This window comes from Juglans regia, chromosome 7 (genome assembly GCF_001411555.2).
Source record: "Juglans regia cultivar Chandler chromosome 7, Walnut 2.0, whole genome shotgun sequence".
Lineage (NCBI taxonomy): Eukaryota > Viridiplantae > Streptophyta > Magnoliopsida > Fagales > Juglandaceae > Juglans > Juglans regia.
In genome coordinates, this window is record NC_049907.1 from 49,615,409 (window position 1) to 49,629,917 (window position 14,509).

The following is a 14,509-nucleotide window of genomic DNA, read 5'->3' on the forward strand; positions in this document are numbered from 1 at the left end:
GAAGAATAAAACAAAATTTAAAAAAATAATAATGTTACTCATTATCTTAATTATTATCATCTCATGATGTAATATTAGATGATTGAAAATTATTTATTATATTTCATTTGTAAATCTATTATCTAATGGTACATCATGAGACGATGAAAAAATAAATGATGAATATATATATTTTTTTTTGGATATGTTGGAGGCTCTACTAGATTTGTCTTTTCAGTTTGAGAATACATCTACAACTTTCTGTTACAGAGACAACAGCATTGTCAAAAAAAAAAAAAAAATTGTAATTTTTTTTTTCATTAGTTACTATTCATTATCACATACCCTACACTCTATAAAAAAAATTATAGGTATGAGATATGAGAGTGAATAATAGTTGATGAGTAGAATTCTTCCGAAAAAAAAGAAACGGATAAACCCGACCGGTTTGAAACTGGTTTTTAATTATCAAAATCGATTGAAAATCGATCTGATTATGATTTTAAGTTTTTAAAACACCGGTTTAGTTGTACATATATGTTATTTTTAAATTTTTATATTATATATAAAATATAATTTTATATGATTTTTTATATTATATTATATATTATATGCTAAATTTCTAATTAATATAATTTAAAATTTTAAAATATTATTATTCACATCTATTAATATCTTATAAATCTTAATATAATATTTGATTATGATATAACATAAACTAATTTTTTAATATAATATTTGAATTTTGATATAACATATAAATTTGTTAACTTGTTAAAGTTTTGTGAGAGTATGATATTGTTTATCTGTAAAATCGAAAAAATCGGATCAAAATTGAAAAAATCGAAAGTTTCAATTTTGGTGGTGAATCAGTATGATACCGATTCTTAAATTTTCAAAAATGGTATATATTGAATCGATTATAAAAAAAATGTCTAAAACTGAATCAAATCGAACTGGTTACACTCTTATATAATCCGCACTTTAACCTTACCCTCATGTCCCGAGAGTCACAACCGCCAATACCATCATCCATTATGAAAGCGATTCTCTTAGCTTTCTCTTATCTAGAATCTCTCCCTAATTCTGCCATATTTCAGAGAGACTAGACTGCATTTGAATGTTGAAGTGATTTCAGATGATCTAAATTGATTTGTGAATAGTATTTTATGGGTCTTATTGAGATGTTTTTTAATATAAATCAGTTGAGATACGTGTTTGGATGTATGAAGTAGATTGAAATGAGTTCAACTTTTTTATGAGAAATTAAAAAAGTAATGGATCCCATATATGATTAGTTTGAGATAAAACTCACTTTAAAGACCAAACACAGCTAAGACCCACCCCAAACTCATTATTCCTATTCTCTAACATTGTTCCAAAAGTACGGTTTGGATAGTGAGTTGAGATGAGTTGAAATGAAAGTTAAAAGTTGAATAAAATATTGTTAAAATATTATTTTTTTAATAATATTATTATTATTTTAAAATTAAAAAAAATTAAATTATTTATTATATTTTATGTGAAAATTTAAAAAATTTATAATAATAAAATGAGATAAGATAAAATTATTGTATCCAACCAGGCCCTAAGTGATTATCTTCGTTACGAGGTACTCAATCCTAACATTTTACTTTTGCAGTTGAATTGGTCGTTTATTATAAAACAGAGGAAAATAATCAACTTATGAAATGCAAATAACTTTTGAGTAAAACAGAAAACATTCATGAAAATAATTTTCATTCCTCTAACAAGCCATGAAAACTTCGAGGAAATGCACAGGGCTCGTCTTCCACAATTCAAAACCCAAAGACACTAGATTGCCTCCTTAGATCATTTCAGTTAACTAAGATAAAATCATTCCAAGATGCATGATACATTCAACACAATCCGTACATATAGTATGAGCCTACAAACTTTAGAAGATCAAAAAAAAGTAATTTACGGAATAAGCCTAAGAAATTCTGTTCAAAGAAGATTATTGTTATATACTCTACTCTAGAGGTGCTTGGCAAAGATTGATGCAACAACCCCTTTAGCTATGGGGTGATAAAAGTCACAAGCCTCTGCAAACACCCTCTCAGCCAAAATCTTCTCCTCTTCCTTTCCAGTGCCTTGTACAAGAGCAGTGTAAAGTGGGCGAAGGTACTTCATCCTTCCAACTTCCTTCAACGTTTTTTCCACCTCACCATATTTATCTCTGCACTTAGATGAAATGGCCATTTGGAGAAAGGCAACCTTCACCTCATAATCCTTTGATTCCGATAGCCTGTAGCGTTCATCCAAGGCCAAGACCTGCACATCCAACCAAACATTATGATCAGACAAGTGTAACAAAACATTTTTGGGTCCATGAGATTAAAAACTATAAAGGAAAGTATATCAAGGAGTTCTAAATTTATGTGAATGACTTGAACTGAAGAATTATGCAATAGTTAGCTTTTATGGATCTTTGGTTCTTGTCTTTTGGTGGTGTCTTGGAGGAAAACAAACAGACCATGGATGGGCTTAGAACTTTCTCTTTCAATACTTTATTCCAACGGTCAATTGTAAATAGAATTCAATGGAACTTTCTTGTATCAATTGTCAATCATACTTAGGTGTTTCTCTTTTATACGACCTGTGTACATGGGCGATGCCTATTGCTATCAATAAAAGTTCTTGCTTACCTATAAAATAAAAAAGATCTTTGGTTCTTGAGAAAACGGAGAATGCATTAGGAGGTTCAATACCAGATCTAGAATGTGTGTTCAGCGGAACTTAGCCTATGCAAAGGAATGTATAAAAAAGTTCATACAAGAGAAAGCATGCATTGCTTGCATTGTGACCCAGCGCATCTACCTATCTTTATGTTGGTAGTTTCAATGCATCAAGTCTTTGAATAACCCACTAAGAATTCTAGTTGTGGGGAGGATGCCTAGACTGTGGGCTAAGTCCTATACGAAACTAATAAAAAAGAAAAAATATTTCATCTTCAGAGATTATTTCTGGTCAAATAAACTTTTTTTTTTTTTTTTTTCCCTCGGGAAAAAATAGAAGATGGTATTTTTTTTTTTATTGGCAAGGGGTGTCCAGGAACAGCATCCCGACTAATCCGGGGGTGCACAGGCCCTTGACAAGGAGTTTTCCACTAGTGCACCTCGGGAAATTCAAGGGGAAAATCCCTAGTCCGATGGCCCCTAGAGATTGTTTGCACCCAAGGAGATTTGAACCTTAGACCTAGGGGGAGCATACCCTCAAGCCCAAGGCTTTTACCACTTGAGCCAACCCCTAGGGGTTAAAAATATATAAGACAGTATTCAGCCAGTTCTGTCCATTGACATCATGTAATATGGTGATGAGATTTCTATTAAACACATCTAAAGTTTTTTTGATAAGTAATCTAAAGCAGAATGTTCAACCTGCATATACAAATTACCTCATCATCACTTAAACCCATTTATTCAAGTAAAAAACATCCCTACACCAGTTCAGAGGTTGTAGACCACGATGTATTAGACAGGAAATCTAATATATTTAAGGGGGAGAGAGCAACCATGAAAATAACAAAAGAATAAATAAATCGAAACAAAAACGATTGGAAAACTCTAACATGATAAGAAACCACTACCTGTGATGTTTCAACGGATTTGGGCAGGTTCTCCAAGTAGAGTTCCCATTCCTGCCCTTGCCAGTCTGCAACTTCATCCTCTCTTGGCATCCTCCCTAGCTTAAACTCATTGGCAAGTGATACAATCTTGGTATATATATTAGAAACTGGTTCGTATGCATCTGGAGGGATACCAGTACCCTCAGTCCATAATTCCAAGTCAATGTCTTTCTCTATTCCGGGGATGTTTGCTTTCAGGAAGTCCAGAAATGTCTGGGTATCAATTGATTGGAACTTAAAGGTGGCAATGTATTTCTTGAGGAATTCATCAAACACAGGCCTTCCAATCTATGCATTCGAGAGGCAAAACACAACTGGTCAGAATATTCGTCATACAATAATGTCCAGTTACACCAATATTATATGCATAACATAGGATTAGATACTCCTATAACTACTGCAAGGGGCAGAAGACACCGTCACTTTCATAAGCACATTTATCAGACTTAAAATGACACATTTTATATGTTTTCAGGAGGCGATAAGGAAACATACAGAATAAATCCACGCTAAGAAACAGTAGGCATACCTGACGTTCAATACGCCATAGAAACTGAAAACCTTTCTCATATGGGACTTGAGAATAGACATCATCTGGGTCTACACCTTCCTGATTGGTTTTGAGTTTTGTGAACTCCATCTTGTCCTTGAATCGCTCCATCTCCTCATTTAAACCCTTCCAACCAATTCCAATATTCAATGTAGCTCTGTCTTCCCCTTGTACAGCTTCGACAATCCTTCTCTCCGCATAAGTAGTAAACCCCTAGTACAAGAAACAAGAAAATTAAACCCAGTTCCAGAGAACAAAACTCGCTCTTGCCACCACAAAACATGCGATTAATGTATCTCAACTTCTTCAACAAACCAGTACTTTATTATTCTTCTACGATTCTGACGCAATTCAAAGTTTATATATATTACCAAAAAATCTTGATATCTTATATTTAACCTTAGATCTTCGTGAATCGTCACATCAAGAACTCGAAACCAACCTTATCCCAGTTCGGCTATCAACAAATACGAGGCTAAGGAAAGAAGAAACACTCACTTAGCTTGTTTTCTAAGCATTTTGAACATCTGCAAGAGTTTCCTTTTACGGCCTCATATTCTCCAACAGAAAATAATTAGTTAAAAAATGCAAATAATGAGACACATCATCCTCGGAAAATATGCTTGCACAGATGGATGAATTAAGAAGACCACAACAATATTAGGAAAAAAAACAGCAAAAAAAGAATAAGAAGAAAAACACAAAAAGGACAACCAAAAAAATAAAAACGAAACAGCAAGAACAAACCAAACAAATCTAATGTACACAAGCTATACCTCATTCAACCAAAAATGGTCATTGGTCTTGTTAGTGATCAAATTCCCGGTCCAACTATGCGCAAGCTCGTGGGCCACCACCTGGGCCCCGCTGGCATCACCCTTAATAACAGTGGGCGTCAAGAACACCATCCTTGGGTTCTCCATGCCCCCGTACGGGAAGCTCGGTGGCAACACCAACAAATCGAACCTCTCCCACTCGTACGGCCCGAACAACCGCTCCCCTTGCCTTATCATATCCTCCGTTCCCGCGAACTCCCTCGCGGCGTCGTCCAACAAGCCCGGCACCGCCTCGGCATAAACCCTAGTCCTTGGCCCCACCTCCCGGAACCCTAGCTCCCCCACCGCGAAGGCGAAAAGGTACGGCGGTATCGGCTGCTCCATCTCGAACTCCTCGACGACCCTCTCCTCCGAACACCACAGCGAGGAGTCGCAGACCAACGCCGCGGCCTCCTGGCTCAACGGGGGGCGCCGCTCAACGTGGCGCGCGGACATCACCGCTGAGAGCTGGCGCGGGATGTTGATCCGGCAGCTGTAACGCACGCGCGCGGCGGGAGTGTCCTGGCAGGGGAAGACCGATCGAGCGTGGATGGCCTGGCATTGGGTGTAGACGAAGGGGTACTTCTTGTTGAATGTTTGCCAGGGTAAGAGCCATTGAAGGGCCGAGGAGGACGGGGAGGTGGAGTAGAGGACGAGGAAGGAGGAGTGGTTGGAGAGAGAGACGGTAACGTGACAGCCCTTGATTGGATCAGGAGGGGAGAGGGAATAAGGGATGGTGGCAAGGGAAATGGGGTCGCGAATGGAGTGGATGGTGAGAGAGCGAGTGTCGAGAGAGAGAGCGCCGGAGTGAGGGTTCGGGAGGGAGACGAGGGCCGAGCCATGGATGGTGGAGGTCGAGAAGTCTACGTAGAGGGTGAGAGAGACGTGGGTTGCTAGTGGGTGGGTGGAGTCTGTGAACGAGTGGGGGTCGATGGGTGCCATTTCTTTAGGGTTTTGTAACGTTGAAGGAGGGGGAACTGGGAGCTGAAGAAGAGAAGAGAAGAGAAGGATCAGCGGGAGAGACGGAGTGGGAAGGTTGCATAATCTTATATAATATAATAAAATAATATTAATATATTAGGTATGATCTGAATATGTTTAGTTTTGGTGGAGAAATTGGGGAATATATAATATGAATGAATTCCATGTTTGGTGAGAGAATGGAATGGAGGAGGAGGAGGAGGAGGAGGGCTTTTTACTCAGTATTTTTGGTGGTACGGTTTTATATTTGGAGGGAGAATTAATAATAATAAGAAAACAAAACAAAAATATAATACTATTACTGCTGGCTACGATAACGAATCCAATCCCCTAACCCAACTCATTAAAGCAGGAATCTATTCTGCGTGCTTTGTTTTCTTCCTTTCTCTGTCTTTTTTATTATTTATTAGTTTAGCTTTCTGTAACTTCATACAGTGCTCGAAAGAGCTGCTCCCTGCGCCTGCGGAACTTTTAAACAATTCGTGGCCGAACCGTAACAACACAGGCGACGACAATACCTTCGTTATAAAGAAAATCTATCTAGAGTTTACAAAAATTAAATTGACTCATAATTTTACTTTATAAAAAAAATGTTAACAATCTTGCGTATTATCTCGTATCACATCAATTTATAATTTCTTTTTTATAAATTAAATATTTATATTCATTATATATATAGTGTACAACAAACTCGACCTATTGAATAATATTATATATAATCGTAAAATATATAAATATCGTATAATTATTTTTAAAAAAAATATAATTTATTATTAAAAAATTAAAATTTTATATAAATTATATATTTATTTATTTTAAATAATTTATAATATTTATATATTCACAATTATAATTATCTAGTAATATAACTTGTTAATAACAAGAGTCAAATCATACGAGCATCAAGTCTGTTTGGGCTTGGGCTGACTGAATGGTCCAAAAGTTCGAAAGCCCCCGAAGAACTTTCAAGTTTAGGCCTCCATGAATCAGTCGTGGCACTTACCCACTAGTCACCCAGTGGGACCCATCTTCAGATGGACTGACATTCTGAACGGGACGGCCTGTAACCAACTCATGTAGAGCCCACATTTACCAAAGTAAACCCATCATTATACCCACCACCACTACTCTTCATTTACCTCTCTCTCCTGTTTGCTGAAGCAAAGCACTGCGCGCCTGCAAGACGAGTGAGCAGAGAAGACGAAAACTCGGTTTCAACAGGAATGGACGACTACACGAGGCAGATGATGGACCTCAAGACCCTCGTCACCCGCACCCTTGAGAAGAAGGGCGTACTCGCCAAGATCCGGGTAAAATCCCCCGCATTACCCTTCCCACGTTTTTCACTTTCACTTTTAGTTTGTTTGTTTTCTCTTATTCTATTGAGTCCTTTCGCATGAGCTAATTGAGTGATAATGCCAACACTTTGTTGGATAGCTTTACGTTGGCAAGCCCATCCGTTATCTGCGTTCATAGAAACGTGATTGTTTTCATGTAAACTAATGAAGGTTTTCGTGCTGTGAGTCTGGAGCCCCATTTTACCGAACCACAAGCTAGATTGGAATTAGGTTTTGACAATGAATTTTAGCAGTTTGGTGTAGACGGTCAGTGTGAATTAGTTGTGGAAGATGATCGATCCAGAGCAGCATGCTCTTCTATGCTAAGAACATGTATTAGTCTGCTGCCATTTTGAACTTTTCGGTTTTTTGGAGTAATTTCTTTTTTTTGATTTTCAAACTCGGAGTCTGTGTTCAATTAACTTTTTTTTTTTTTTTTTTAATAAGAGTTAAATATACAAGAGAAAACATCCATATAGGGAGGAGAAGATAAGAAATTCAGAAATTCTAGACAATTAGAAAAGCGGGAACTGTTCTAAGCAGACATGCAAACATAACGATTTTTTTTCATGGTAGCTGTATATAATATAAATTGTTAGATTCACTTCTTAAGGTGTGAATGGAACAGGGTGGTGAAGATTATGGCCTTAGATGGTGGTTAGATTTAGTGACAAATGATAAATGTAGCTGATTCCAATAGCTGATAGTAAGGCTTAGCTGGGTTGAATTGAATGATATTGCCAAAAGAAACTAAATGCTTCTGTCAATGTTTTATACCTTTGCTAGTTGATTAATCTTGTTGGGCTTTTGCTAGGCTGAACTCAGAGCAAGTGTGTTTGAGGCAATTGAAGATGAGGATCGGGTAATTGAACAAGAAGAAGGTTTGCCTCCTGCATTACTTGGTAGCTGCAATGATCGTGCAAAACATCTTCATTCGTCTCCATCAGGTTCCAGCCCTAATCCATTTTATCTCCTATATATTTGATTTGTTTTATCGCCTATATATATTTACTTTTTTATTTCACTCAGTCTAGCTTCTTCTTCTTTTCTTTTTTTTTTTGTGAATTATTCAGGTGTAACACTACTAATAATAAATCTAATATCTGAATTTTAAAGATAACATTAGAATCATAATAGATACAATAAAAGACAGTGTGTGATTTGACAATATCCTTTGCTTTATTGCAATTGAGATGCAAAATTGTGTAGAATGCTTGTCTTTTAGGCTAACACCACACACGCAAGTTAACTGCAAACATTTAATTTCCATTTTTTAGCAAATTAAGGGTAAGATAGTTAAAAAGTTGGACAAATTATCAAATTTGGTTTTTTTTTTATAAGTAAGAGATAAACTTTATTGATGTGAATGAAATAGGCATGTACCTAGTCCACAGGAAGTATACAATAGAACACCTAAATTTGGTTTTCTTTCTAGTCTGCCAGCATTTTATTCCAAGAATACGAGTTCCTTTCAGGCTTTTTCTCAAACACACTCCTTGCGCAGCCCTTGTACCGACCCTTTTACATTACATATGTCCCAATTCAAAGACCCCACTTGCAGCTCCCCCAACTTTCATATCCTGAATGTCTTGCAGCAATTTGTGAGGTCTCCATTGCTTGCTATTTCACCAATGGCTCGAAGGGTTTGAAAATACCACCTTCATGCTGCTTGTTTTTATGCTTTACTTTTTTTTTTTTTAAGAAAAAAACCCCCCACAATAGCTCAATTTCATGGCAAGAGAGAGTAAAGATGTAGGGTTTAAAATGTTAATGTCACCACACAACTTGGCTTCTGTTCCACCTTACAATGTTGGATGTGGACAAGATGAGGATTTCAATCATTTATTGTGTTTTGCTGGTTTTGCTGATCTTGCGACTTCTTTTTCTCACTATACATGCAATAAATATGGATATGTCATTTGAATTGCATTACAAAATGGATATGGAATACACATGGATGGTCAAGTTTTGTGGCAGAACATAATGCATCTACAAGTTGTTCCGTAGAGTCTTATATATGACTACCTTTTTAATTTATTTATCTTTCATTGTGCTCTTTTAAATGCAGGAAGGCTACTTACTGCTCTTATATGTGAATACTTAGACTGGGCGCAACTAAATCACACGCTAAAGGTTTATTTGCCGGAGTGTAATTTGGTAATCATGTAATTATTTTCTCCTTCTGGTTCTTAGGATTGCTATTTTTTTTCCAACTTGTTAAATTATCTTCTAACTTATATGTGGATTATTGTGCAGCAAAAGGATTCTTGGAAAACTGATTTGCAAGAATTTAGTAGCAAGAATGGATATGATCTCAACAGAAATGGTGATAGTGGTCCGTTGCTTTTGGATGTGCTTGAAGGATTCTTGAAGTTTGAGGTATGATATTAGATCTCATTAGACATCAATATGCAAACTCTGTTTTGACGCAATTGCAATAACTTTCAGTGTCAAGATTGATTAGAACATCTGAGTACTTTGTATGTTTGATGCGTTTATGCATCCATGCATGTACATCCGTTTATTCCAATGATACTTAAATTTGAAGGACTAAGAATTAGATATCTATGATCTGAAACAACCTAAATGTATGCATTTTAAAATGTGTTTTGCCCATATCACCCTGTGTGACTTCGACAATTGTATTTCTTAATGTCTATGATGGCAGTCTACAGTAAACCTTTAATTATTTTATGGAATAACTAGTGATTGGATTGGTATTATATGAACATGTTCAAACTTTAAGATATAATGTTCAAGAGGCATTTGGAGGGAGAGGAATGATAGAAGCTTTGAAGATCATGAGTGGTCAATGGTTGAGCTTAGAAGTTTCTTTTTGTAATACTTGATTCCATTGGACTTGTGTAATAGATTTTAGTGGTATGAACTTACATGAATTTATTGTACCACAAAATCAGCAAGCATATGTGATGCTCTTGTATATGTCCCATGTACTCGAGTTGTTGCCTATCCTTATCATCAATAAAATTTTGTTTACCGATAAAAAAAAAGAGATATAATCTTCAAGAGGAACCACTTCTCATTCTACTCTTTTTAATTGAGTCATTTATTTTTTGAATCATGTTTTGATAGAATCTATCTCAAGCAAGAGGTACTGGAAGAAGAATAACTACTCCAGAAGCTGAGTCCTTATCCAATTTAGAGTCCAGGAACAATCGGAGGCCTTCTTCATCATCTGTTGCTGGGGGCCTACCTCCACTGGGAAGGTTCTGCACTGACCTTACTGTTTCATTAACTTGTACAATTTATCTTTTTTCCCTTGTCCTTTTCTTCACTCCAATTGACACATTAGCTTGTTGGCGTGTTATTGTAGGCCTATTCCTGCTTCCCAGGCATCTGGTGAGTAATAAAGCATTTTATTCTGTCCTTCCAAAATCTGTTTCTTGTAATTTCTCTATCTGATATTGTCAAGCCTTCAGATCGTAGAGGAGGTTCCTCGATGTCTGGTTACAGGAAGGATGACTATAATTGGAGATATGACAGTGACGAGCTCCCAGAGGATGTAATTCGAGCTTCAGCTGCCTTGGAGAACCTTCAGTTGGATAGAAAGGCTCGAAATCTTACTACATCTTGGCGGTTTGTTCTGATATCTTAATAAATCTGCAAAGTTTTCTCCCGTTTTTCATTTGTTACTATTGAATAACTCAAGGTAGGGGTTCTAGAAACATCCAACATGGTGACGTAGTGTTCCCTTTGGATTGCTAGAAACCCGACTCCCTGTGCCAGATGAAGGATTCTTATTACTATCATCACCGTCATTATTTGGTAGAGGGTCCTTTTTTTTATAACTGAAATCTAGTACAAGTTCACTGGTGCCCATTCTTGCATACCTCATCTTACTGCCAGAGTATCAATGATGCAGCAGTAACAAGTTTTTGACTGTTGTCTCTTGAAGAAAATTTAAATTTGGAAAGAGAATTAGTACTTCTTTTCTCTGATAGGGTGTTGGATTTTAGTAGGATTTGTTGATGTCGATTGGTTTGGCTAGTTGACCTATTTTCAAATAGCTGGAGCTTATTAGCGCAACCATTGAAAGAATAATGCATGATCAGCAGATAAAAAAGGTATTAGGGGAAATGCTCACATTGTTGCTGTGTGGAAAATGATTCCCCTCTGCATTATGTGGTGTTTGTGGATGGAGAGAAATAAGAGGTGTTTTGAAGACCGGGAGCATTCCTTGGATGAGCTGAAGAGATTTTTTTATAGTACTTTGTTTTCTTGGGCTTCAGTCATTAGTTGTAATGAGGACAGGTTTCATGATCTGTTTGTATCCCTCACTAGTGTTTAATGGTACTTAGGCATTTTCTGTGTATACTTCCTGTGTACTTGGGCTATGCCTATTACTATCAATAAAGTTTTACTTATAAAAAAAAAAAAAAAAAAGCTCCAGCTCAAATAGCGCATCCTTTCTTGTAAGATCGGGTTGAGAGTGATGTTGTGGGTCCTAGATCCAGTGAGTGTATGTTTAAACTTTAAACTACCCATAAAAAAATCATATAGTTGCTGATTGAAAGGGATTCAAGTTTACCAACAAATTCAGAAAAGAAAAAAAGAAGGAAAGAAACTAAGTTCGGAATTGAACTAACAAGGACGGAATCCTTAGGACATTGTTCAAGCAAAGATGCATACAACTATCATTAGGCGATTTTTATTCGTTCTTGGTTGATATTTAATTTGTAACCTAGTTGTACTTGAGTATAGGACTGAATAACGATGCTGCATATACGAATAGAAATGCAAAATGTGTCTGGCCATGTTGATCAACACTATTTTGTCATTTTCTATTAGTGTAGAAATCTTTTTTCTTTTTTTACAAGATGTAAATTTTATTGATACGAATGACGTAGGCGAAACTTGTGTATACAGGAAGTATACAAAAGAACACCTAAGTACATTCTAGGATCCAGAAATTAAGAACAGAAAATCATGAACACTGTTTCCATTAAGCACAATGGCTGAGAACCAAAGCAATAAAGTTTGTACAAAAAAGTTATGAAGTTCCTCCATTGTATGCTCCCTATCTTCAAAGCATTGAGCATTCCTTTTCATCCAAATACACCACATAATGCACAAAGGAATCATCCTCAATGCCACTTGGGGACAGCTTTGAATCTCCTTCCAACAAGCTATTAAATCCACCACCCTCAAGGCATTACCCAAGCCACACCAACTCTTCTAAAGATCTCATCCCACAACGCTCTTTGGGGGGGGGGGGTTATGGAAATTTATTAGGAGGGGTTGGAAGAGTTTTGAGACCCATATCCGTTTTGTGGCTGGTGAGGACTCTAGAACCAGATTTTGGCACGACGTTTGGTGTGGAGATTGCGCTCCCGATAGGGCCTTTCCAGCTCTCTATCGCATTGCGGTTAATAGGGATGCTTCTGTGTTGGATCTGGTGGTATTTTCCCATGGTTCTCACTAGTGGGATGTTCTATTTAATAGGGATATTCATGATTGGAAATTCCCATGGTTCTCCCTTTCTTTACGAGAAACAACAATCATACTCACACTAGGCATCAAATTAACCAATCCAATGGAAATTCCCTAAAGTGAATCATATAGAAATCTTATGCTTAGGTAGAATATGTACAGTCAATATTTGGCAGCCTGGTCTCTCTCTCTCTCTCTCTCTATATATATATATATATATTATATAAATATATATGTGGTTTTTTGCTTTGTTTGGTTTTAGTATGTACAGACAATATTTGGCAGCCTGGTCTCTCTCTCTCTCTCTCTCTATATATATATATTATATAAATATATATATATGGTTTTTTGCTTTGTTTGGTTTTAGTATGTACAGACAATATTTGGCAGCCTGGGCTTGCTCTCTCTCTCCCTCTCTCTCTCTCTCTATAATATATATATAGTTTTTTTTTTTGTTTGGTTTTCTTTTGCTGGTGCCAGCTGCAGCTTCTACTTTGTGATCTTTAACAAACCTTATAAGCTCAGAGATGTGTATTTTTTTTTTTCCATATCTTATTTGATGGATTTGGTTTCAGGCATGCTGGGGATGGAATCAGTGAGGGTGATGGCCGGGCAGACCATATGTAGCTGAGTGATACGCTTCATATGACTGCTCCTGTATCTTACTGTGTTTTTATTTTTCAACCTTCAATGAAGACCATCAAATGAGAGTAGTGATGTCATGTAAGATTATTTGTTATGTGATGTGATTTAGTGCTTTGATCGAGCTTTTTGTATGTGAAACTCATGTTAGTAACTTTGCCTTGTGTAGAATTTTAGATTTTGAAGGATCTTAGGTGATGTCATGTGCAAATGCAAAGATTTAGTGGGGGATTATCCAAACTAGAATATATAGTGACTTGTAGTCAGCTGAGACAACTGACCTGAAGACCTTTTTACTTTTTGGTTAGAACATGCATCTCCGTTTCATTATACGTGCATCTTGTTTCGGCCTTATTAGCACGGTGGCAGCGAAGTAATAGATTGGCTTGGGATGAAAGTTGCTGTACTTTTTTCGTGAGGAATGTTTGTCACACTTCCTGTCCAAGTTTCTTTTCCTGCGCTTCATCATTTTCCTTCTTTTCTTCGAAAGCACGGCAGACCCTTGTATGGAAACAAGAATAATGCTTAGTCCACCAATGGATTCCACCAAAGTTTATTATTATTATTATTATTATTTACTTAATGATTAATGAAGTATTTTTTAATGATATTATGGATTTTTTTTCAAATGTTGAAGGGTATAAAAAAAAAAAAAAAAGTTATTTGGCCTTGTCGGTTGCTAGATTCCACCGGTGGGCAGTAGGGTTATTTTGGATTTAAATTACCCATAGAAATACAGGTTATTATCTTAAGTTTCATAAATTCAAAAAAAAATATTTTTCATTTATTTTTTCATTATCTTTTAATTATTTTGTGATGTGATATTAGATGATAACTTTATAAATTAAAATATAATAAATAGTTTTTAATTATTTAATATTAAATTATGAGATTATAAGAAGATGATGAGTAGACTAGACGTTGCCAAATCGAGAATAATATCCGGTTAGGAAGATATGTAAAGGGATTAAAGTTTTGAACTGTTCAATCAATGTGTTTGCTGAACTTGTACAATCTCCTGAAATTATCCAATCCCACGAATCTGCCCCAAGTAAATTCTAATCTAACGGTTCGGTGGAAGCACGTATGAAGGTTTCATGTGTGA

The 14,509-nt window shown here is 36.3% G+C and overlaps 2 protein-coding genes across 2 annotated transcripts; one reads left to right on the top strand and one right to left on the bottom strand.

Annotated features, from left to right (window-relative positions):
- Positions 1–1,772: 1,772 nt before the first annotated feature.
- On the bottom strand, positions 1,773–6,204 carry LOC109014554 (leucine aminopeptidase). The gene is made up of 4 exons (XM_018997060.2): positions 4,955–6,204; positions 4,158–4,391; positions 3,590–3,916; positions 1,773–2,274 (listed from the first exon to the last, which is right to left on the bottom strand). Exons 1-4 carry the CDS (start codon positions 5,933–5,935, stop codon positions 1,978–1,980), a joined length of 1,839 nt encoding a protein of 612 aa, XP_018852605.1. The 5' UTR covers positions 5,936–6,204; the 3' UTR covers positions 1,773–1,977.
- An 898-nt stretch (positions 6,205–7,102) lies between these two features.
- LOC109014552 (protein TONNEAU 1a-like) lies at positions 7,103–13,810 on the top strand. The gene is made up of 8 exons (XM_018997059.2): positions 7,103–7,284; positions 8,126–8,258; positions 9,380–9,468; positions 9,568–9,690; positions 10,405–10,538; positions 10,646–10,671; positions 10,752–10,908; positions 13,338–13,810. The coding sequence occupies exons 1-8, from the start codon at positions 7,198–7,200 to the stop codon at positions 13,387–13,389; spliced, it is 801 nt and encodes a 266-aa protein (XP_018852604.2). The 5' UTR covers positions 7,103–7,197; the 3' UTR covers positions 13,390–13,810.
- Positions 13,811–14,509: the final 699 nt, after the last annotated feature.

Bases quoted from the DNA above. Each gene is read 5' to 3' on its own strand.
- LOC109014554 (XM_018997060.2), bottom strand. From the start codon at position 5,935: ATGGCACCCATCGACCCCCACTCGTTCACAGACTCCACCCACCCACTA. The intron at 3,917-4,157 runs GTATGCCTACTG...TCGAATGCATAG, and splicing joins TATGGCGTATTGAACGTCAG to ATTGGAAGGCCTGTGTTTGA. The intron at 2,275-3,589 runs GTAGTGGTTTCT...TTGGATGTGCAG, and splicing joins AATCCGTTGAAACATCACAG to GTCTTGGCCTTGGATGAACG.
- LOC109014552 (XM_018997059.2), top strand. From the start codon at position 7,198: ATGGACGACTACACGAGGCAGATGATGGACCTCAAGACCCTCGTCACC. The intron at 10,672-10,751 runs GTGAGTAATAAA...TCAAGCCTTCAG, and splicing joins TCCTGCTTCCCAGGCATCTG to ATCGTAGAGGAGGTTCCTCG. The intron at 10,909-13,337 runs GTTTGTTCTGAT...ATTTGGTTTCAG, and splicing joins AATCTTACTACATCTTGGCG to GCATGCTGGGGATGGAATCA.